Source organism: Erythrolamprus reginae, chromosome 3, assembly GCF_031021105.1.
Source record: "Erythrolamprus reginae isolate rEryReg1 chromosome 3, rEryReg1.hap1, whole genome shotgun sequence".
Lineage (NCBI taxonomy): Eukaryota > Metazoa > Chordata > Lepidosauria > Squamata > Dipsadidae > Erythrolamprus > Erythrolamprus reginae.
Genome location: NC_091952.1, coordinates 135897398 through 135920867, shown reverse-complemented (window position 1 = coordinate 135920867; position 23470 = coordinate 135897398). Strand labels below are relative to the sequence as shown.

Sequence of the window (23470 nt, the reverse complement as noted above, 5' to 3'; positions counted from 1 at the left end):
TTTTTATCCAAAGTAAAATAGAAGCAAAACACCCTTTTGGTAGTCAAAGGGCTCACCTTCAAAGCAACAGACTTGAATGCGGTGAAAAACAATAAACAAATGCAAATTAACAAGCAGCTGTGAAGACATCACAGCCACTCTCCTTCAAACGTTTTCAAACTCACACATTTGACTATGGTTTAGTTTCAGAGTCCTGGTATCAATGCAAAGAGAGTCCTTGGAGAATCCTGAGACGAAAGCCACTTTCTCTGTCACTGAATGGATAAACTTCCACACTCTGAGGCCAAAACGCTACCAATTTAACGGCAGCCCCAATTAGTTGAACCACACCCAACCACAAGTGAAAATTCCTATATCTCCTGTAGTATTTACGCAGCTGCTCTTTCCTAGTGATTGCCATGCAGCTGCGTACGTCAATGAATGTCTCTTCATCTGAATCCAGCAAAGATAATGAGGATGATGAGTTACTCCCTAATGAACTGTCTACCATGAAGCAGTCGGCAGTAAAACTGGCCTCTGACACTGGGAGGATTCACCCACATCCACCCCCACAGTCCTTGGGGCAGGAGCTGGCCCAGAGCCAACCACAACACCAATTATGGTGGGAAAACATATTTATATAGTGGGAGTTTATTTGTTTGGGTCCTGAGGATAGTATCCTGAGTTTAGAAGAAGTTATTATATTAATCAGCAGTGCAACCTTCAAACCAAGCAAAACATCAATCTTTAAAAAAAAATATTCTCTCTTACCCTTGAAGATTCTTGTGGCCCAGCGAACTTGGAGCTCAGATATAGGCATAATGGCTCCTACAGGTTTGATGAAGCCAATCATAGCTAATGTGTGCTTTTCCAATTGTGGTGGGAAAATATATTTATATAGTGGGGGTTTATTTGTTGGGGTCCTGAGGATAGTGTCCTGGGTGTAGGAGAAGTTGTATCCTGTAGCAAAAATTACCACATCAATATTTTCTTCTGTGCTGCTATCTTCAAAGATCACACCTCTTTCAGTGAACTTCTTCACAAGTGGTTTTATTAGCACCCTGCCAGCAATTATAGCACTTGGTAGATCATCGGCCAGAATTGGTGCCCTTTTTAGGATCCTGCAAAATGAAGGGGGGAAAGCTACACTGTCCATACTCCAGAAAATGTGCTTATTAATTTTAAATATTTTTTATTATTTTCAAAAAGGACAGACAAAAACATACAACATTAAACATTTAAGGAGCTACCATTGCTCCGCTTATCGTAGAAGTCTAACTAATACAGAATATAAAAAAACTCTAGCTGTTACCAGATCTAAGCAGAAATGCCACACTTGCAAAATACATTATCATTAAACTTAATTCTATGTTTTTAGGATTAAAATTATTGATCAAATTTCTTTATGTTTTTTTTTAAAAGAAAAAGATACACTTGTATGTATATATATATATATAAATAAAGAGCAATAAACAAATTATTGGTAGTACAAAAAGAAAACAAAATAAAAGCTTCTAGGTTAGTTTTCATATAAAATATTTAATTCTATCTTATAATTTTTCAAATAATCATTTATTCTTATATATTTAATTTTTAATACTATTTTTAACATTCCACCAATCATATACTTTATCCCATATTTTGTAAAATTCCGTTTCGGTTTGGTTATTCAAACGTTTAGTCATCATGTCTAATTCTGCACATTCTATAATTTTTTTGAATACCTCCGTATCTTTCAGTATCGTCTTTTCTTTCCATTTCTGTGCAAATACTATTCGTGCCGCCACCAATATGTGTATTATTAAATAGTAATATTTTTTTTTATACTTTATATTTGAAATACCCAATAGGAAAAATTCAGGAGATTTTTTAATCTTCTCCTTTGTTATTTCATTTATCCAATTCTCTACTTTATTCCAAAATATTTTTGTCTCTGAACAAGTCCACCATGCATGATAATATGTGCCAACCTCTTTTTTACAACAAATAGGTGATACAGATGGAAACATTTTAGAAATTCTATATGGTGGAAGGTGCCATCTATAAAACATCTTAATTTGGTTTTCTTTAAAAGAAATTGATTTTGTTATTTTCCAGTTATACATCCATATCTTTTCCCAAGTATCTAAATCAATCTCTTTGCCAAAATTTTTGCACCAACTGATCATATTGTCTTTCAATATCCAACCTATCGTTCTATGATTTAATAAATATTTATAAACATTTCCAATTGTCTTTGTTGGATTTTGGAATAATAATTTGCTCAATACATTGTTTTCCTTTTTAAAGATATAAGTCTTTACGTCTCTTTGATATCTAGAACTAATCTGTATATAATGCCACCAATCTAAATCTATACCTAACTCGTGTAACTCTTGTTTTGTTCTTAATTTTAATTGATTATCTAACAAGTCACTATATTTCCAAATCTTACCTTTTCCTTTAAGATTCGGGTGTACAATGGCTTCAAGGGGTGAAACCCATTCTGGCATTACTAAAAAGTGATTTTTCTTTATTTCATTCCACACTTCTATTAATGATTTTCTAATAACATTATTTTTAAAGTATGAGTGAGTTTTTAATTTATCATACCATACAAATGCATGCCAACCGACCATCAAATCGTGCCCTTCTAAATTAAGCAATCTTTGATTTTCTAGTGTGAGCCATTCTTTTATCCATGTCAGGGCCGTGGCATGATAATATAGTTTCCAATTTGGGAGACCTAGGCCTCCTCTTTCCTTACGATCTTCTAATGAGTTTTGTTTTATTCTTGATTTTTTACCTTGCCAAATAAATTTTCTTATTATCTTATTCAATTCGATAAAAAATTTCGTTCCTGGATTTATTGGAATCACTTGGAAAAGAAACAATATTTTTGGAAGGATATTCATTTTAACTGTGGAGATTCTTCCTACAAGTGATAATTGTAGATTACTCCATATTTCTAAGTCTTTTTTAATCTGACTTAATAATTTTAAATAATTGTCATTTTTTAAAGATACGGCTTTGGAGGTCATCCATATCCCTAAATATTTCACTTTTTTCGTGATCTTCATGTTTGATAGGTCTCCTAAATATTTTCTCTGTATTTCAGTCATATTTTTTGTTAATATCTGTGTCTTTTCCTTATTTATTTTCAATCCTGCAACTTTCCCGTATTCTTCAATCACATTTATTAAATTTAAAATAGATTCTATTGGGTCGTCCAAAACAAACACTACGTCGTCAGCGAATGCTTGTGTTTTGTAGATTTCTTTTCTAATTTTCAATCCTTTTATTTCTTTATCTGCTCTTATTTTTATCAACAATGCTTCTAAGGTTAAAATAAATAACAATGGTGATATTGGACAACCTTGTCTTACTCCTCTTTGTATAACTACTTTTTCTGTTTGTTCACTATTTATTATAATTTTAGCAGTTTGTTCAGAATATATAGCGTCTATTATATTAAAGAATTTTGTTCCTACTTGCATCTTATTTAATTGTATTTTCATAAAATTCCAATCCACGTTGTCAAACGCTTTTTGGGCATCCAGAAATATAAGTGCCATTTGCTTTTCAGGATGCTGCTCATAATATTCCAAAGTATTAACTATTATTCTTAAATTATTTTTAATTTGTCTTCCTGGTAAAAATCCATTTTGATCACTATGTATCATATTATTTATAATACTTTTAAGTCTATTGGCAAATATTGATATAAAAATTTTGTAATCGACATTCAACAATGAAATAGGTCTGTAATTTTCAATTTTTTCTTTCTTGGTATCCGCCTTATGTATTAAGGTTATTAAAGTTTCTGACCACGTTTTTGGTAATTTACCTATTGTCAATATTTGATTATATATCTCAAGCATATTGGAAAAAAATATTTCTAGTTCTAATTTATAAAATTCAGCTGGTATTGCATCTGGACCAGTTGCTTTATTATTTTTTTGATTCTTTATAGTTTGTTTTAATTCTATATCTGTAATAGGTCTATTTAATCTTTGCTGTTGTGTTTCGGTTAAAACTGGAAGTTCTATTTTTTCCAGATATTTAAAAATTAAATCCTCACTTATCTCTTCTTTCTTATATAATTGTTTATAAAATTCCGATACTATTTCCTTTTTATCTTCTATTCTATGTTTTATTATACCTTTTGAATCTGTCAAATTTTTTATAATTTTATTTTCCCTCTCTTTTCTTAGTTTGTATGCCAGCCATCTTCCAGGTTTATTCGCATATTCAAAATGGTTTTGTTTTGCTCTCTTTATCTTTTCTACAATTGGTTCTTGTTCTATTAATCTCAGTTTGTGTCTTATTAATTCTCTCTGATTTTTTAATTTGTCATCCTTATCCTCTTTTTGCATTAAAATTTCTAATTTTCTTAATTCTTCTACTAGTGTTCCTTGATATTTTCTCTTTTCTTTATTCTTTTTTGCTATAAATGATATTGTTAATCCGCGTATATATGCTTTAGTTGTGTCCCATAAATTTTGAGGAGTGGTATCTGTATTTTTGTTTATTTTTAAAAAAATCTCTAATTCCTTCTCTATCCATTTCTTATATTCAGGATCTTTTATTATAGTTCTATTCATTGACCAATTCTTTATTCTCCTTTTACCTTTCCAATTGTTGTGATTCCGTCTGAGGCCCCTCAGGGAACGGCTGATCCTCTGCCGGTTTCCTGCTCAGAGGGGGAGGATGAGGAACAGGAGGTTCAGGCAGACGGGGAGGAGGAATCTCAGGCTGAGGGAGAGGGAGGACAGCCAGAGTCCCCCGAGGGGGAGCTCTCCCCAGCAAGCAGCCTGGATTCCTTAGATGAAAATGCACAAGCAATCATCGATCTCCGGCAGAGAAGAGCAACACAACGAAGGGGACAATTAGCCAGGTACTTTCAGCACTAAAGAGGCAACAGCTGGGTTTGGGTGTGGTGCTCTCTGGAAAGGCTGAAAAGGCAGACCCACCCTTCCTGGCTTGTGGAGTATTATCTTTGGGAGTCCTGGGACCTGGCTGTGATCTTTGGTGTCTTGGAATTCTGGTTTGTGACTTTGAATACTGAAACCTTGGGGGGAAAAGGTGTGGGTCTTATTCTCTACAGTGGTGGGTGTGCCAGCAAGAAGTCTGCTGTATTGTCTGGCCATCAGGACTCTGCTGTGAAGTCTCATAGCCTGCCTGTTGGGAAGAACAGGTTTTTCTCTGTGTTTATTTTTCAAACTATAAAGTGCTTTTGCTTTTACTAGCGTGTCTGGCTGCTTTTTCCAGTTGGTGTTGAAGTCTGGGGGCACCCAGACAGAACAGTATAATACTCCACCAACCACCAGACACCTGGTTCTCATTTTGGAGGGGTGGTTTGGTTGTTTATTTTTCTTGCTCTCTGCGGCTGGTTCCTTGTTGGGCATTTTTTGCTTTTTGGCTTCCTGTTTTTGCCTGCCACCATGGACGTTTCTGCAGCTGACATGCAGGCTGTCTTTGCAGAGTTGCGAGGGGACATTGCCCAGTTGACCCAGACGGTCCTGATGTTACAACGCCAGGTGGAGGTTTTGTCCCAGCCGGCCCCACCCCAGGCGGCCCCTGTGGTACCTCCTCCAGCACCTTTGCCCAGAAGGAAATGTTTTGTGGCGATGCCGGAAAAGTTCTGGGGGGACCGGCGGCTGTTTTCTGCATTTCAGAGCCAGGTGCAGCTCTTTATCAACGCCCAGATGATGCACTTCCCGGGGGATGACCACGAGGTGGCGTTTCTGTGTAGCCTGTTGGCTGGCCCTGCAGTGTCGTGGGTGGCTCCTTACCTGGCTCGGGATGACCCGCTACTTCAGAACTATGCTGCTTTCTGTGACCTGCTGCGGCACCAATTTGCGGACCCGGTGCAGGAGCAGACGGCCACGCGGGCGCTGAAGCAACTGCACCAGGGTTCGTGTCCCCTGGCGGACTACATGGCTGACTTTCGGTCTCTGGCCGGGCAAGTCCAGTGGAATGAGGCTGCCCTGATCGAGGCCTTTCAGGACGGACTATCGGACACTATGTTAGATGAACTAGTGCATGAGGTGCTGCCCGGCACTTTGGACGCTTTGGAGCGGCATTGCTTGGCCATAGAGGCCAGGCTGTTGGCCAGGGAAGTCCGTCGAGCGGGACGGTCCAACCCCCCTGCGTCAGGCGTCCCGCCGACACCTGTTCCGCGGCAGGGGTTGTCGACCGTAGGCACCCCGGCTCCGGTCCCTGCGCCCCGATGTTTTTCACCAGCGCTGCCTCCACGCCTGATGGATCGTGTTGCCGCCGGGGAGCCGATGGATGTGAGTTACGCACGACCCCGACAGACCCCGGAGGAACGAGGGTGTCGGCGGGCAGCAGGGTTGTGTTTTTATTGCTGTCGTTTGTCCCCACAAGAGGCAGAGCACGGTGGCTGCCGTCGTTCCCGTACCCTCCAGCTCTCCCGTGCTTCCCATGGCGTCCCCCGTGCAGTTCCAGGAGACAACCCCTTGTGTCCCCGTCCCTGTCATGAACTCTCTGATGGCGGGGCCTTCATCTGGACGTACTCCGTCGCCGGAACGATCGGGAAACGAGGGAGGCCCGGCTTGGTGGCAACACTAGGTCAGGCGGGGATCCCACTTTCTCCTGACTCCATGGCTACCGACTCCGGACCGTTTCGACACCTGACGCTTGCGGTGACTCTGCATATTGCGCAACGGACTCGGACTTATCCAGCGTTGGCCCTTGTGGATTCAGGGGCGACGACGAATTTCTTGGACGAAGCCTTTGCCCAACGCCATTCCTTGCCCCTTTGTCCTGTCATCCCACCATTAACTGTGGAGACCATCGATGGGCGGGTATTGCTGGCTGGTCCCATCTGTTTCCAGACCCTGCCGGTGCGGATGTGCATTGGAACTCATGAGGAGGCCCTGCAATTTTATGTTACCAAGGGGCTTCATTTTCCCCTCGTGCTGGGGTTGTCGTGGCTGCGCGCGCATGACCCGCATGTGGTGTGGTCCCAGAACCTGGTCACATTCTCCAGTTTGCAGTGCGTGGACCACCACCGACATGTGTGCGCAGCCCACGGCCCAGTAGTTCCCGTGATCCAGTTACCCCGTTGCCTCGAGGAGTTCGCCGATGTGTTTAACGAGAAGGAGGCGGATCGGCTACGTACGACTGTGCCATAGACCTGCTCCCTGACGCCAAGCTCCCGGCTGGTCGTTTGTACTCCATGTCAGAGCTGGAGCTTGTGGCTCTCAAGGAGTTTGTTGAGAAGAATTTGGCCAAGGGATTTATTCGGCCATCCAAGTCCCTTTTGTCTGCCCCTGTTTTGCTCGTGAAAAAGAAAACGGGCGATCTTCGCCTCTGCTGTGACTATCGGCGCCTTAACGCCATCACGGTGCGGAATAGGTACCCCTTGCCCTTGATCCCTGAACTCATGGACCAGTTGCAGACGGCAACAGTGTTCACCAAAATCGATTTGCGCAGTGCGTACAATTTGGTCCGGATGCGGGCCGGAAATGAGTGGAAGACAGCGTTTGGCACGCGTTACGGCCACTTTGAATACACTGTGATGCCATTTGGCCTCACCAACGCCCCGGCCGTGTTTCAACATCTGATGAATGACGTGTTCCGGGACATGTTGGACCATTTCGTGGTGATTTACCTTGATGACATTTTAGTGTATTCCCCGAACCATGCCTTGCATTTGGACCATTTGCGCCGGGTCCTGCTCCGGTTGCAGGAGCAGCATTTGTATGCCAAGCTGGAGAAGTGCCAATTCTTCCAGACTACCGTAGAATTCCTTGGGCACATTTTGTCTCCAGGTGGCATTTCCATGGACCCGGGCAAAGTGGCCGCACTTCAGTCTTGGCAACCTCCATGACGGGTGAAAGACGTACAACGTCTTTTGGGGTTTGCAAACTACTATCGGGCTTTTGTTCCGGGGTATGCCACGTTAACCACGCCCTTGACTCGGTTGTTACAAAAACAAGTCCTGTTTGGTTGGGGGGAGGCGGAACAGCGGGCTTTTGATGCCCTGAAAGCGGCGTTCATGGCGGAACCGCTTCTGCGCCATCCTGATCCCGCTTGGCTGTTTGTGTTGGAAACAGACGCCTCAGATGTAGCGGTTGGCGCAGTGCTCCTCCAAGCCCATCGTCCCGGTGACATGCTGTTTCCGTGTGCCTACTTCTCCCGCAAATTGTCTCCCTTGGAAAGGAATTATACTATTTGAGAGAAGGAACTCTTAGCGGTGAAGGCTGCCTTTGAGCATTGGCGGCATTACCTGGAGGAGGCCTGTCACCAAATCGAGGTACGGACGGACCACCGGAACCTCGAGTATCTGCAGACGGCTCGGAAATTGAACCAGAGACAGATCCGCTGGTCCTTCTTTTTCGCGCGGTTCAATTTCCGCATCAGGTACACTCCCAGCGCCCAGAACCCTCGAGCAGATGCCTTGTCGCGCAAGCCAGAGTACATGCACCTGAAGGAGCCAGCTCCTCTGCAGACGATTCTACCCCCTGCAGCTTTGGCTGCGACTCAGGACCCAGTGGACTTGCGTCGCCGTTTACGGGAGGCGCAGCGGGAGGATGGGTTTGTAGCGCAGAGGGTGCGGGAGTTAACACCCAATTCCCCCTGGACATTTCAAGACGGTCTGCTTCGGTACCGGGGGCAGCTGTATGTTCCCGCTGGCCCAGTGAGAGGGTTGATTATGACCCAGTGTCATGACTGTCCAGTGGCGGGGCATTTTGGCCTGTTCAAAACATTGGAGCTGGTCTCTCGGACATTCTGGTGGCCACGCATCCAAGATGATGTGCGTTCCTATGTGGCCACCTGTGTCCAGTGTCGTACGGCCAAGGGGGTGACTGGAGCCCCGCCAGGATTACTGCAACCTTTGCCCACGCCTGAGAGACCCTGGGGTGCCATGTCCATTGACTTCGTAACTCATTTGCCTTCCTCTGCTCGCTTCACGGTAGTCATGGTGGTGATGGACATGCTCACCAAGATGGTCCATTTTGTACCTTGCACTAGGGTGCCCACTGCCCAACTCACGACCCAAATGTTTATCAGCCACGTGTTTAGGTTACATGGGCTTCCGGATCGGGTGGTCTCTGACAGGGGAACACAATTCACAGCCCGGTTTTGGCGGGAATTGATGTCGGCCCTGAATGTGTCCGTGTGCCTCGCATCGACGCAGCACCCCCAGACCGATGGAGGCACAGAAAAGGTCATAGGGATACTGGAGCAATACCTGAGGTGTGTAGTGGCGGATCGCCAGACTGATTGGTCCAGGTTCCTCCCTGTAGCGGAGTTTGCTTTCAACAACTCCCGCCACTCATCGACCCGGGTCACGCCCTTTTTCGCCAATTATGGCTTCCATCCTCGCTTCTTTCCCTTGACCCTCCTAGATTCCCCGGTGCCTGCTGCCGAGGACTTTCTCTCGGAGCTGCAGGCGGTCCACGAGATGGTGAAGAGGTACCTGAATAAAGCCAAGGAGGACTATAAGAGGGTGGCTGACCGCTCCAGCCGCCCCGAGTCTTCGGAGAGGGGCGGCATACAAATCTAAGTAATAAATAAATAATAAATAAATAAAATGTGCCCACCTTGGTGGTGGGGGATCAGGTGTGGCTGTCCACGAAATACGTAGCTTCCGAATTACCCAGACACAAATTAGATCCCCGGTTCCTGGGTCCTTTTCCCATTGAACGGGTGATCAATCCGGTGGCCTACCGGCTCACCCTGCCGGCCAACTTGCGGGTTCACCCTGTGTTTCACCGTTCGCTGTTAGTCCCTGTCCCTCCCGATTGTCCGCTCCGTCCTAACGTTCCCGTGTTTCCTGCCCGGTGTGTTCGTGACCACCTCCCTGAAGCTATGGTACATGACATTTTGGATTCCCGTTGGGTGGACGGTTGCTTCCAGTACAAGGTGCAATGGGTGGAGGGGGACCCTGATGATTGCTCCTGGGGGGAAGCGGCGTTGTTGGACGCTCCCGACCTTATTCGGGATTTTCACGCCCAGTTCCCTCAGAAACCACGTCCTCTCCGCTGGCAGATGGGGAGGGGCCTTCCGCGGGGGGATGGTGTTGTGATTCCGTCTGAGGCCCCTCAGGAAACGGCTGATCCTCTGCCGGCTTCCTGCTCAGAGGGGGAGGATGAGGAACAGGAGGTTCAGGCAGACGGGGAGGAGGAATCTCAGGCTGAGGGAGAGGGAGGACAGCCAGAGTCCCCCGAGGGGGAGCTCTCCCCAGCAAGCAGCCTGGATTCCTTAGATGAAAATGCACAAGCAATCATTGATCTCCGGCAGAGAAGAGCAACACAACGAAGGGGACAATTAGCCAGGTACTTTCAGCACTAAAGAGGCAACAGCTGGGTTTGGGTGTGGTGCTCTCTGGAAAGGCTGAAAAGGCAGACCCACCCTTCCTGGCTTGTGGAGTATTATCTTTGGGAGTCCTGGTACCTGGCTGTGATCTTTGCCGTCTTGGAATTCTGGTTTGTGACTTTGAATACTGAAACCTTGGGGGAAAAAGGTGTGGGTCTTATTCTCTACAGTGGTGGGTGTGCCAGCAAGAAGTCTGCTGTATTCTCTGGCCATCAGGACTCTGCTGTGAAGTCTCATAGCCTGCCTGTTGGGAAGGTTTTTCTCTGTGTTTATTTTTCAAACTATAAAGTGCTTTTGCTTTTACTAGCGTGTCTGGCTGCTTTTTCCAGTTGGTGTTGAAGTTTGGGGGCACCCAGACAGAACACCAATATATGGATATAGGGTTATGGTCCGCCCAAGTATTTGTCTCTATTTCTATTTCACTTATTTGTTCCATTATGTGAATAGGGGCCCAAGCCATATCAATTCTAGACCATGTCTTATGTGGGTTGGAATAAAAAGTATACTGTTTATCTTTTAAATGCTGTTCTCGCCATACATCTTTTAATGATAATTCTGAACTCATTTTCCAAAATGATGCCGGTAAGATTACCTTTTTCTTCTTTTCTTTTCTTTTTCCATTATAATCCATTTGGTCATCTGAAATTGCATTGAAGTCTCCTATTATTATCATATTTTCAATTGATAACTCATTAATTTTTTCATGTAAATCTTTATAGAATTGTTTTTGATTATCATTTGGTGCATAAATTGAGACAATTGTTAATGGTTTTGTTTCTGAATCTAATTGTACTATCAAAATCCTTCCATCCCCATCATTGTATATTTCTTTTGATTCAATTAATTCATCAATATACATTGCTACACCTCTTTTCTTTTGATTGGCCAAACTAGTGTATAATTTTCCCAATTTTGAGTTTTTAAGGAGACTTCTTTTTGATTTCTTGATATGGACTTCTTGTAGAATGTTTATCTGGGCTTTTTGTTTCGTGAGTTTAGTTAATACTTGGTTTCTCTTCCTTGGGTTATTCAATCCATTTACATTGACTGAAAATATTTTCAGATCATGCGTCATCTTTATTTGTAGTACCTTTTAGGTTCTTTTGGTTCTCGGAGTCGGGTGTCCAAAATTAGGTCCTGTGAGATCTGCAGTTGTTTGTGCCTCACCACCAACGCTTCTTCCCCTCCACCACCTGTGGCTCCCATCGTTTCGTCACTAGGCTTTGGTTGAATCTGAATTTGTGCGATGCTGTCCAGCCCACTGCGTGCTAAAAAAGATCGTGCTTGTTCTACGCTTTCTATTTTCACTCTCGTTGATTGCCATGTTAGGGTCAAACCTTCTGGTATCAGCCATCTGAAAGCAATGCTCTTGCTGATTAAAATACTTGTAAGAAAGTAATATTGTCTTCTAGTCTCTCGGACTCTCCTCGGAACTTGTTTCAGAATCGTGATTTCTTTTCCATTACGTTGAAAGGACTCGTTTTTTGTGTATCTCAGTATCGCGTCTTTGACAATTCTTCTTGTGAACTTAATGTGGACTTCTCTAGGTAAATTGTGCTTATTAATTTTAAAAGATCATTTGAGAGGAAGGGACATGGCCAACAGCATAGCAGCATGGAATCCCCTGCGCTCCGTGGGGAACACCAAATCCCAGCTGCTTGGAGACCTGGAACCAATTGATTTTAGGTTAGAGCCACCTTAGAGGGCAAAGAGAGGCAGCTGTTGGTGGACTGGGGGTGTGTGTTGCAAACCCCCCAGGGAGCCAGCGCTAGCCGCTTGGCCAGGAGCTGAAGAAGATAACTTAAATGTCATCATTAGCTGTGCTGACTACAAATAGAATGATTGATTGATTGATTGATTGATTGATTGATTGATTGAAGAGATTGTGGATCGCCAGGGTAACAATATCAAAGCATACATGCTAGAGACAGGTGGAGAAGTACCGAAGCTAGTGAGTGTGTGGCAAATTTTAATGATTAAAAAAAGAAAACTGAAAATTTAAAGGGGGACAAAAAATTTCAAAATGGAGTGAGTGACTATCTAGCAATAGGGAAAAGACCACAGAGAGAGTTAAAGGAGCTTGACTAAAAGCCCAATTTTGAGGACATTTTTACAATAGATTTGGTGGAAATTAAAGTGACTGGAAAATAAGAAGTTGAAGAGAACATTTTACAATTATTAAGTGAATTTAAAATACAGAGAAATGTTTTCTCAAGAAAAGAATTGATTTGTGATATTGGGAATTGACAACGCCATCTGCTGGTTAAAAGAAATATCACAATGGACTGTGGAAGCAGGTTTATGTTAGCAGCTGAGACTGACCTTGACCAGAAAGGGTTATCTAAGAGTCTGCAAGAACTAAAAGTCTTGTTATTGTGCCTGGTGATATATTTTAAACTGGATTGGACTGGACTGGGCTGCAATATAAGGAGACTATATGGATTCAAGACTCAAATAGAAAATTTGTGAACTTTATGAATTGGACTAGACTGAAACATAGAAAGACTATATGGATGTGAGCTTCACTTTGTGAAAATGCTACTTAAATGGATTTAAAATACAGAGATTTATTTGCGTAAGAGACTAGCCTCTTCACAGTGGGAATTAATAATGCTATTTGTTGCCTAAAAGAAAATACCACAAAAGATTGCAGAAGCAGGCCCATGAAAACTGTGAATGGTGATCTTGACAATATGGAGATGTGTGATTATGAGGAATTGGTTGGGATCTTAAAGTATATTGGTTAAGATTTTTGTGTTTTTTGGAAATTAAACGTGGAAAGAAAATGGAAAAGAAGCTTAACTAACATCTAGAAATAACAACGGTAGGGGGGAAAATGTAAAAAATGAAGAACAAGAAGACTACAAAGAGGAAAGGAAACTTGAAAAGAACAAACAGATTGATGATTAGATTGGGATTTACAGTGACAAGAAAAAAGAAAAGGAAATTGAAAATAAAGGACTGACTGATGATTATGATGGGATTTATAATGATTACACTGGGATTTACAGTGACAAGAAAAAAACAAGAGAAATATTGGTATCAGAAGAAACAATTTAAAAACGGGGGTGTAACAGGGAGAATTAAAAGGAATTGAGAGTAGATCTACACAAATAATATACTTAAAGGGAAGAAAGGAGTCTGGGAAAAAATAAGTTATTGGTACAAAAATAAAAGAAAAAAGAAGAAACTAAGAAAATGGGGATGGAAAAGAAACATTTATAAGAATGGAATAATTGAGGGATTAAAAGAGAATGGATGATTGATGGCTGAGTGTTACATATTTTTAAAGAATTACTCTATTATATTTAATTGTGATAATAATAATGTATAAGTTTTGTATAATTAATCAATATAATTATTTAGCTAAAAGGTTTTTTCTATATGTTAGATCAGTACATGATTGGTTGCATTAAATTAAATATTGATGCTGATAAAATAGGTCAACTGCTAGAAGAACACATAGTTTGAACAATTATAACCCTCCTCTATAAGAATTGTTTGATATAAGATTTGTATAATTTACAAATTTTATGTAATATTGAAAGGATTTAATAATTATTGATGATGCTGGAATGATATAAGATTTTAATAATTAATACTAGTACTAGGTTTTTATATAAGATTATGTAATTAATAAGTTGGATTTTTCATTGTGGGGAAGTTAGAATGTTTTTAACCAATGAATGGAATAGTAATGAAAAGGATTGTATTGGTTTAAATATAGAGAATGAGTCAAAATAGAAAAAAATGAGTAAGAAAGTTGGAAGGGATATATGTAAATAAAAAGAAATTAGAAATTTAGGGCATTTAGAAATGATAGCACTTAAAAAAAGAAAATTATGAGCAAAGATCTTAATTGAGGAGAGGAAGCATTACGAGATAATGAATATTTTTTGAAAATAAGCTAAAGCGGTTAATTTGGAATTTTTTTTTGAAAATTAGAGGTGGTAGGAGGAATGGGAGGAAGAAATAGGAGGAAGGAGGCAGCATTAGAATAATAGTAGATATACCTGGCATAATATATTAAATATATAAATATAGATAAAGGGAAAGATATAAGTTTAAGAAATAGTTCCGATGTTAGAATGGAGTTAGGATTTTTTAATTTCTGGTCTGCTAACCATGAAATGGATTATGATAAGATGTACTCAGGGACGGATAAGAGGGAGAAAGAGAAAGTAGAAAGGAAGGTGGAGGGAGAAGAGGTAGGTAGGAAAGAGGTAGAGAGGGAGAAAGAAGATAGAGGGAAAAGAGGGAGATTGAGAAGAGTAGTATGAAATACAGGAGGAAAGCAGACTGGAGATAAAAGGATAAAAGGAGCAAACTGAGGATAGTGATGGCGAACTAGGGCACAGGTGTCACAAGCTGTTGCCCTAGCTCAGCTCCAATGTGCATGTGTGTGCTGGCAGCTGGTTTTTGGTTTGCACACAGGCTCTAGGAGGGCATTTTTGGCATCCAGAAAGCCTCCGGGGGGATGAGGGAGGGCATTTTTACCTTCCCCTCGCTCCAGGGATGCCTTTGGAGCCTGGAAAGAGTGAAACACGACCCTACTGGGCCCACCAGAAATTGAGAAACAGGCTGTTTTTGGCCTCCAGAGGGCCTTCAGGAAGCTGTTTTCACTCTCCCCAGGCATTGTATTATGATTGTGGGCACTCACTCACGCATGCGTGATAGCACACACTTACACTCTTTCGGCACCCAAGGAAAAAAAGCTTTGCCATCAATTATATATGTTTCTGATATTTTGGGTAGCAATATATTACTATGGACATTTTGATGATGTAATTGGTGAAAAATCTTTTAAAAAAAAGATTAGATGAAAAAAAAAAGGGGGAGTTAAGTAAGCTACTGTAAATAATCATCTTAGATGTTTTTCAAACAGGCTAAGAAAGCACAGCCTTGGTAAAGCAAAGCTCATTTATGTCAGAGTTGTAATTCAGTGTATGATGTATTTTTTACCCATGTATTTATACCAAGTATAAAGTATATTATTTTTGGCTTTCCATTTTTATAACAGTTTTGTCCAATTGTTTTCTGTTTTTACATTCTTGTTGACTTCTTTTTTGCATGCAATGCCACATTTTGGGAATATATTTTACTGCAAAATAATGAAATGACAGGTACAAAATGGCCGAAAATGAAGCTTCAGTCTAGAGATCCTGTAAGTGCATTTTTCTCACGGAACCTCTGAATAACATCAACTTTATCTTCATAACCACCATAGCTAGAATCAGAAGAGCTGAAACTGGCAGAGTAATTTCTATGCAGGCTTTCAGCTTTTTTGTAAAAGGCATAAAGTTTTTAAAAAATTATGACTGAAGAAAAATCACAAGATGCAGAATTAGGTACAGAAACCAGAATGGCAGGCTTCAATTTAAAAAAAAAATGTTTCTAATCTTTGAGGCTATAACTAAATATTGAAATATATGTGGGAAAGGGGACATTACAGATGCGACAGGAGCTACAGGATATTTCCAGATTTCATAGCTGAGACTATTACTTTTTCTCCACTTTTAAGTTGCTCTTAAAATAGAGTTATTCCTCTTACCTGTGCTGGGACTTTACACCATAGTTCTCGTGGTTAAATTTCATATTCACCTTATTTTCTCCCCATTGGTTTATCAGTGCCGCAGGAAGTTTATGGAAAAGGAGATTTCTGAAACGTGTAAAATGCACTACATCGAAAGGATACCCACCATCAGAGACTCGATTGATCACCCAAGCACCAGATCTAGTGCTCAGAAAGACCTGGGGGAGGAGAAAGGGAAATCAGCACTAACTTCTTCCCCAGCCTTGTAATACAAAAGATAAACCTAGCGAAAAAAGAAAAGAAGACTGAACCCCTTTCCTGCCATCTTTTGGATATAACCAAGGTCATATCCAGTTCTTCACTTTGCCTAATCCCATGAGAACCAAATCGAACTGAATCTCATTCTCAACCTTTGATGTTGCTTTTCTCCCTGGTTTCCAAGCCACTAGGACTACCTTTCAGTAAGGAAAGCATATTTGATGAAAAGTATTGCAAAGCCTTCCAGTCTCACTGACAAAAGTTTCACTTTCATTCATAGATATTACTAACAATTTAATTATTTAATAAATAATTTAATAATGAATTCATGTGCATTACTAATTGATAGAATTAGTCTCTGAAATGCTATCCCAAAACAACAAATGAACCCCAGTAATATTTGAGCTCAGAACCTGAAAAAAATCATCAGATTCAAACAAAACTTATTTAAACACACTATACCTGTTTTGTACTACGGCTGAGGTCAATAGCAATTTCTGTTCCAGAATTTCCAAAGCCTATGATGAGGATTCGTTGGTCCTGGTATTTTTCAGGATTCTTATATGCTGAACTGTGAATAATTTCCCCCTTAAATTTCTCAACACCTGGAAAAAAAAAGAAACCATATTCGCAATACTGAGCAAAGCAAATCTTTGTTGGAAGACTGAAAAAATATCAATATAGGTGCTGGATCTGGGATGAACTTTACGAATTGTCATGATTAGATGATTAGATTATTATTACTGTCACATTGTTGCCTGAGAAGTCCTATTCTTGATACTTGCTCATACAATTGCCAGAAATAACCCACAGATATTGGACAGAATTACGATGATTCTTGTAGCTTTAAAATAATAACGAAGGATTACTTTCAAGGTTGAGATGAGAAATATACTAAAGCCCAACTATTTTTGCATTCTTGTTATCACTATATGATGTTAATATGGGTGCTCTATCTAGGCTGTAGTAATCTGGATTCAGAAATCCTAAATAATATATACTAAATAAAATATCTCTCTCCCTCTCCCTCCCCCCTCACATCTTGTGCCAAAAATTAGCACTCTAAGTCAAATCAATAATGCTTTTCTGAATGCCACAAAGATTGAACTGGCCTACAAGAAAGTCAACATTGCTGTGTGGATGAAGAGCCCTAACCCGGCCTCTAGGAAAAAAAACTACCATATTTTTTGGTGTACAAGACACAGTGGTGTATAAGATGCACCTAGATTTTAGAGGAAGAAGACAAGGAAAAAAGTATTCTGAACCAAGTGGTGTAGTATTAAATAGTAATAGTAATAGTAACCTCTCCAGCCATGAGGGGCTGGGTTTGTGGCTCCCGGTGTTTTCTGTGGGAAATGTTTCCCTTCCTTCTTTCCTTCCTTCCTCTCCTCCCTCCCTCTTTCCTTCCTTCCTCTCCACTTCTCTCTTTCCCTCCCTCTTTCCCTTTTCTTTCTTTCTTTCCACTTCTCTGTCTCTCTTTTCCATCTCTCTCATTCTCTCCCTCCAGGTCTCTCTCATTTCTGTGTACCTCTCACTCTCTCTCCCCCTTTTCTCTCTCATTTGTTTCTTTCTCTTCCCTTTTTTCTCTCATTTATCTTCCTTTCATTTCTGTTTTTCGCTCTTTCCTCTCCCTCTCTCTTTTTCTTTCTTTCCCCTTCTCTCTCTCATTTGTTTCCCTCTTCTCCCTTTCTTATTCTCTTCCCACCTTCATCTTCACGATTATCAAAAGACAAAGGGTGTTAAAAGCATGGTCTTCTCAAGACCTCGATGCAGGATACATCTCAGAGCAAGATGCACCAAATTGTGCTTTCATAATCTTAACTCCCCTCCTCCATCGCCGCCTACACCCCCCCGCAAGGTCTCTGTTGGGGTGTTATTCAGGGAAATCTGAGCTTTGCTGTCTGTGCAGGGCACTCTTCTCTCAGCCCCCATTGTAGGATGTAGTAGTGCCTGGCCAACCAAAGGTCAGTTCCCACCAGGAGAGAAGGCCCATGGCTGGCAGCCTGGAAGAGGAGTCCAGAGGCTGGCCGTCCACCCGCCCATGGGGAAGGAGTCGGGTGTTCTGCCAAGGGCAGAAAGGCCAGCCAAACTGATGCCAGGAGGCAGAAAGGGAGGGAATGAGTTCCTTCTGGCGACAGCTGCCGAAAGCTCCTTCCACAGGGGACGGGCAGGGATTGCGGGAAAGTGATTTTCCCAGGAGCAGATCAGCCCGGGTTGGAGGGGATGGGGAAAGGGCGCCGTATGGGATTTGGAAAAAGGAATGAAAGTTATAGTCAGGCACCTTGGCCTGCCAGCAGCCTACCCCACTTCTAAGCTTATCCTCTGGTTTCACGCAGAACTGCACCACTTCTGGGTTTTACAGCCAGCCATCAGCTCTGTGCTCCAATCTCTCTCTGGCTGGGCTCCACCCCACAGGTCTGGCTGAGGGGACGCCCTGCCTGGTTCTCTGCACCTACATGCGGGGAATCTTCATGAGGGGCTCCCAGAGGCTCCACTTCACACCCAGCAATGCGTCACATTCCAGACGGCTGCACAGGGCCTCCGGGTGGCAGGGACAAGGTGGGCATGCCACTGAGTTAGCCAGTCCCAGCGGAGACAGTGGCAGTGGTGGTGGCAGCGGGGACTTAAGGCATAGACGTGACATTCCCGCGCTGCTGCTCCTTGAAGAGAAGCCGCTGGAGTCACCTTAGCAGTTGCCGCCGCCGCCTCTGTCACTGTCTCCAGCACGACTGGCAAACTCAGCAGCATGCCCGCCTTGTCCCTGCCACCTGGAAGCCTCGTGCAGCCACCTGGAAGGTGACACTTTGCTGCTGGGTATGGAGTGGAACTTCCAGGAGCCCCTTGTGAAGATTCCCCATATGCAGCTGCGGAGAACTGGGCAGGGCATCCCCTTGGCGCATCCAGCCGCAGAGGAGGCCTGCGGTGCAGCACTGATCGTCCCATGGGAGGGGGCTCGGCTCCTTCAGCCCCCACTCCAATTTCCCATCTTTCAGGGCATCCCCAGGGCCGAGTTGTCAGCCTCCCGCTGAGGGCTGCGGGGGGGGGGCAACATTCGGTGTATATAATGCAACCAGTTTTTGACACACTTTTTTGAAGTAAAAAGATGGGTCTTATACACCGAAAAATACAGTAGGTTTTTAAAAAATGATATAGGTGCAAGATTAATTAGACATATTTATACAAAAACAAGAAAGTTAATGACCATGCATTATGCTTTTCACTCAAGAAGTGATATTGGCAGCCTCACTTTGCTAGAAGTAAAGATGAGAGGAAATTACTCTAAGTAAAACAAACAAGGTAAGAAAAAAAATACTGCTTGAGTTATTATACTCACTGCATCAAGCGTAGTAAGATGTTTGTAGAAATAAACACACAAATTAAGACTACAAAATTTTTAAAACATTTTTTATGTCATGCCATATATACTTTTATATATGTATACATTGAAAATCAGAAAAACCAAGCCAGGAAGACAATACAAAACTCTGAGTATATGTCCAGGAAAATACTAAGTGTTGAACTCAATTTAAAAGAGTTCTGAGTTTACTCCTAATGAATAATGGAATGAAACATATTATTGTTTTACAAATTATGCTTGAATCAGGATTCTCAATTAGCTTATAAGAAAATCACAATTGCCTACCTAGAAATGAATCCAGAGGAAAATAAGGTTGCATATAGAGGCCTGTGCAAAGTAGAACAGCATCAAAGACAGATGATTCTTTCCTCCCGTTTATTTCTGTTACAATTTCCCATTGTCCAGTGATGGGGAAATCTGTGTGTTTCCTTAAATGGCAGACTTGAGCCTTAAAATAAAATAGATACTTCTTTTTAGATTCAGATTTATGATTTGTTTGATTTTAAACAGTGATAAGTGAAACACTTGAAGTGAAGATAAGATAGAGATCAAGGCTAGTTCAGAATATGCAGAAATAGAGTTGCTTAATTCTCACTGCTAATGCCCCGAGTCTGCGGAGAGGGGCAGCATACAAATCCAATAAATAATAATAATAATAATAACTCCTCTTTGGACTTCATCAGTTCTAGAATAGAGACCAGCTTGATGCACATTCTCAAATGGAGCATGGAATCAGGTGCCCCTTAGGAATCAAGCCTATAAATATTTGGATGATCTAGTAACCAAAAACTGAAAGTCACTGTTATCTCTGATATCTACTACAAGGTCTCTTGGTGACTCCTGGATGATCTGTATCTTTTGGCCTGCTTGATCACATCTGTCGCCTTGCACATAATTATAGTGGTTCAATGGTTCTTAAACCGGGGATTAATTACCGAAGGGTTTAATTTGAGTATATCATGGGGATAATGGAACAGTTTATAATAGCTTATTTGTGAATTGGGCTATTGAGATGCTTATATAAAACAACAAAGGCTGAGTTACTTTTGCTTTTTAACAAATAATGTTATTCAGACCAGAAAAAGAGTAATTTGATCAAACAATTTAAGGACCCCTTCTCTAGAAGCATTGTGATAATGGCTTGTGTTGTTACTTACTTGTTAATGATTAATTATAAATAATTGCAAATGAACTTCTTATAGTAAGTTTACAGGTAAGAGAAAACTCTAGATCAGGGCTGTCAAAGTTGCGGTCCATGGCTTGGATGTGTCATGTGCTGGCCACAGCCATGCCCAATTTATCAAAGGAGAGAAAAGTCCCAATACATTACGTGATGATGCCATGACAACGTGAGTTTGACACTCCTGCTCCAGAAACAAATGACTGCAGGTTCAATCTTTTTCTCTTGGGTTTACCAAAATCTGCGTTAGGATTAGACAGAGTTTTATCTTCTGAATTTTCACTGTTACACTTCACTAATTCCATTTTATATGACATAGCTGATTGAAGGACTCTTTATAGTTACCTCTGCATTTTGTATTCTGCAACTACATTTACTACCAAAATGTTCACTCATCCTCCCAGCAAAATCTTGATTCTCAGTTTCTTACCTTGAAATGTATGTACTTAATTAAATCAAACTGCTTTGCATACATCTTAAAGTACTCCATCATTTTACTATGATGCATGTAGTTTGGGTATTCCTCAGGAATAGGACAATCACTAAAACCCATCAACTCCTTTGAACTATTTGAAGTCAATGATTTATAAATGCTGCTGTGGCCTTCAGTGACATGTTCCTGTAAAAAATTTGTCGTATTAATAATAGGGGCTTTACAGGCAAGATTTTTGAAATATTTATCTTGTAGGCAGATCAATATGGCCATGGCCTAAATTTTTAAAAAAGGAAATACATTTGATCAAATAGCATTGTGTTAAAATAATCCGAAGAAGCTGCTGAAAACTGTTTACTTAAAATTTAGAATGAGATTTGGGGCACAAAAGGTTTTCTTTAGGAAAGGTTCTGAAACTTCCAGTTTTCATGCTAAATATAGTAGTGAAAAATGCACACAATCTGAGCACAAATAGTTAAAACAGTCAAAAGCTCCTCAACTATACAAATCTTACATCAATGTTTCCTTTTCATCTTATTGATGTTGCACCGATGATCAATTGGTAGCCCAGCGCTACCTCATATTTGGATATTACAAGGTAGATAATTGTTTTTTATTTACAATCTATCTATTTCTTTTCTCTCCCATCCATATAATTAATAATTAATCAACCAATGAGATATCTCTTGATAAAAAGGGAAAATGGCACCCTGATGAGCAGAGTCCAAAGTAGGAGATTCTTGAAGAAACAGTTCTTTGCTGAGAGAAAAAGGAATACTGTACTTGGTTGTATTGTATTGAGGCTAGTATATAGGTTAGTTACAGAACAATCAGTACTGCCTATGAGAAAACATACCTGGAATCTCCATAGCCCCCCTATAGAGTCACTTCTCTCAAAACATGATGGCTGAAGACCCTCATCCAAACAGCATTTAATGGCCGTAAGGCCACTTGCACCAGCTCCGATGATGGCTACTCTTTTGACCATTCTGTTCTGCCAGAGAGAGGAACAAACCATTATATACAGTATATATATACAGTAATACCTCATGATACGAACTTGATTGGTGCCAGGAGGAGGTTCGTAAGGTGAAAAGTTCGTAAGACGAAACAAAGTTTCCCATAGGAATCAATGGAAAAGCGATTAATGCGTGCAAGCCCAAAATTCACCCCTTTTGCCTCATTTCCGCCGGCATTTGGATTTTGTTTGGGTGTGGGTGGAGGGGGGGAGATGGGGGAGACAGCGCAGGCTGCCCGGAGGGAGCCTCGTGGGTGGATTAACGGAAAAGTCAACAGTTACTGTCCGGCTTGCAATGACTGGAAGGGAAGGGAGGGAAATGCACGGGCGGTTTGTACGTGCCTCTTCTCTGATTTCCTCCCTCCCTCCTTCCCCCTCTCCCTCCTGGCCTCCCTCCTCCTCCTCCTCCTCCTGTATTTCGCCTCCCTCCCAGCCTCCGGGCCACATTCTCCACGCCGCCGGCCGGCTGTCATCTTCTAAAGAAGCAAGAAGAGGAGGAGAAGCTGGGCGCCTTCCTCCACCACCACCGGCGCCCAGCTCCTCCTCCTCTTCTTGCTTCTTTAGAAGATGACAGCCAACCGGCGGCGCAGAGGCTGGGGATGGTGTGCGTGTGTGGAAAGGGTCAGCAGGAGAACTGGGGGGAGCCATGGCCACTGCCCCGTGGAAGGGACCCGGCTGGGAAGCTCCCGAAGGTGTGGGCTGGGGTCTTTCCGGGAGAGCAAGCAGCAGGCATGGGCTGGGGTCCCCCCAGTTCTCGCACGGATCTCTCCCACACATCCCGACTCCTGCAGCCTCCGTGTTTTTCTTTCAGCTTCGGGCTGGACAGGAGGAGCTAAGCCAGCCCAGCGGCTTTTTACATTGGGGAGATGTTGCCAGCCCAGCGGCATTGATTACTCCGGCTGCTTAGCTCCTCCCATCCACCCAGAAGCCGAAAGTTCTGGCCTTTGTTCACCAACCTCCACATTTTTCAGGTCTGCATCCTGGGCGGGCGGCGACTCGGGGCTGGCGGCACCCAACGCAGCGGGGAAAGGGGCCGTGGCTGGATCCGCTGAGCCTGGCCGGCCCGGGACATAGCAGCGCACGTTGCCTGCAGTGCGCTGCTCCCGGCTTGGCTTCCCTGGCCGCCTTGGCTTCCCTGGCTTCCCTGGCCGCTTCCCTGGCCGCCTGGCGCTGCGATCTTCCGATCTTCCTTTGGCGATCTTCCGATCTTCCCTTGGCTTCCCTGGCCGCTTCCCTGGCCACCTGGCACTGTGATCGGAAAATCGCAGCGCCAGGCGGCCAGGGAAGCGACTAGGGAAGCCAGGGAAGATTGGAAGATCGCCAAGGGAAGATCAGAAGATCGCAGCGCCAGGCGGCCAGGGAAGCCAGGGAAGCCAAGGCGG

General features: G+C 42.6%; 1 protein-coding gene across 1 annotated transcript; it reads right to left on the bottom strand.

Moving 5' to 3' along the window:
• Positions 1-15855: 15855 nt before the first annotated feature.
• LOC139165814 (flavin-containing monooxygenase 5-like) lies at positions 15856-22058 on the bottom strand. Its single transcript, XM_070749045.1, has 5 exons — positions 21927-22058; positions 21068-21256; positions 19743-19905; positions 16562-16704; positions 15856-16059 (listed from the first exon to the last, which is right to left on the bottom strand). Exons 1-5 carry the CDS (start codon positions 22056-22058, stop codon positions 15856-15858), a joined length of 831 nt encoding a protein of 276 aa, XP_070605146.1.
• Between the last annotated feature and the right edge of the window lie 1412 nt (positions 22059-23470).

Excerpts from the sequence above, each read along its gene's own strand:
- LOC139165814 (XM_070749045.1), bottom strand. The coding sequence starts at position 22,058 with ATGGTCAAAAGAGTAGCCATCATCGGAGCTGGTGCAAGTGGCCTTACG. Across the intron at positions 21,257-21,926 it reads GGGGGCTATGGAGATTCCAG|GAACATGTCACTGAAGGCCA; the intron begins GTATGTTTTCTC and ends AATTTTTTACAG. Across the intron at positions 16,705-19,742 it reads TCCTCTGGATTCATTTCTAG|GTGTTGAGAAATTTAAGGGG; the intron begins GTAGGCAATTGT and ends TTTTTTTTCCAG.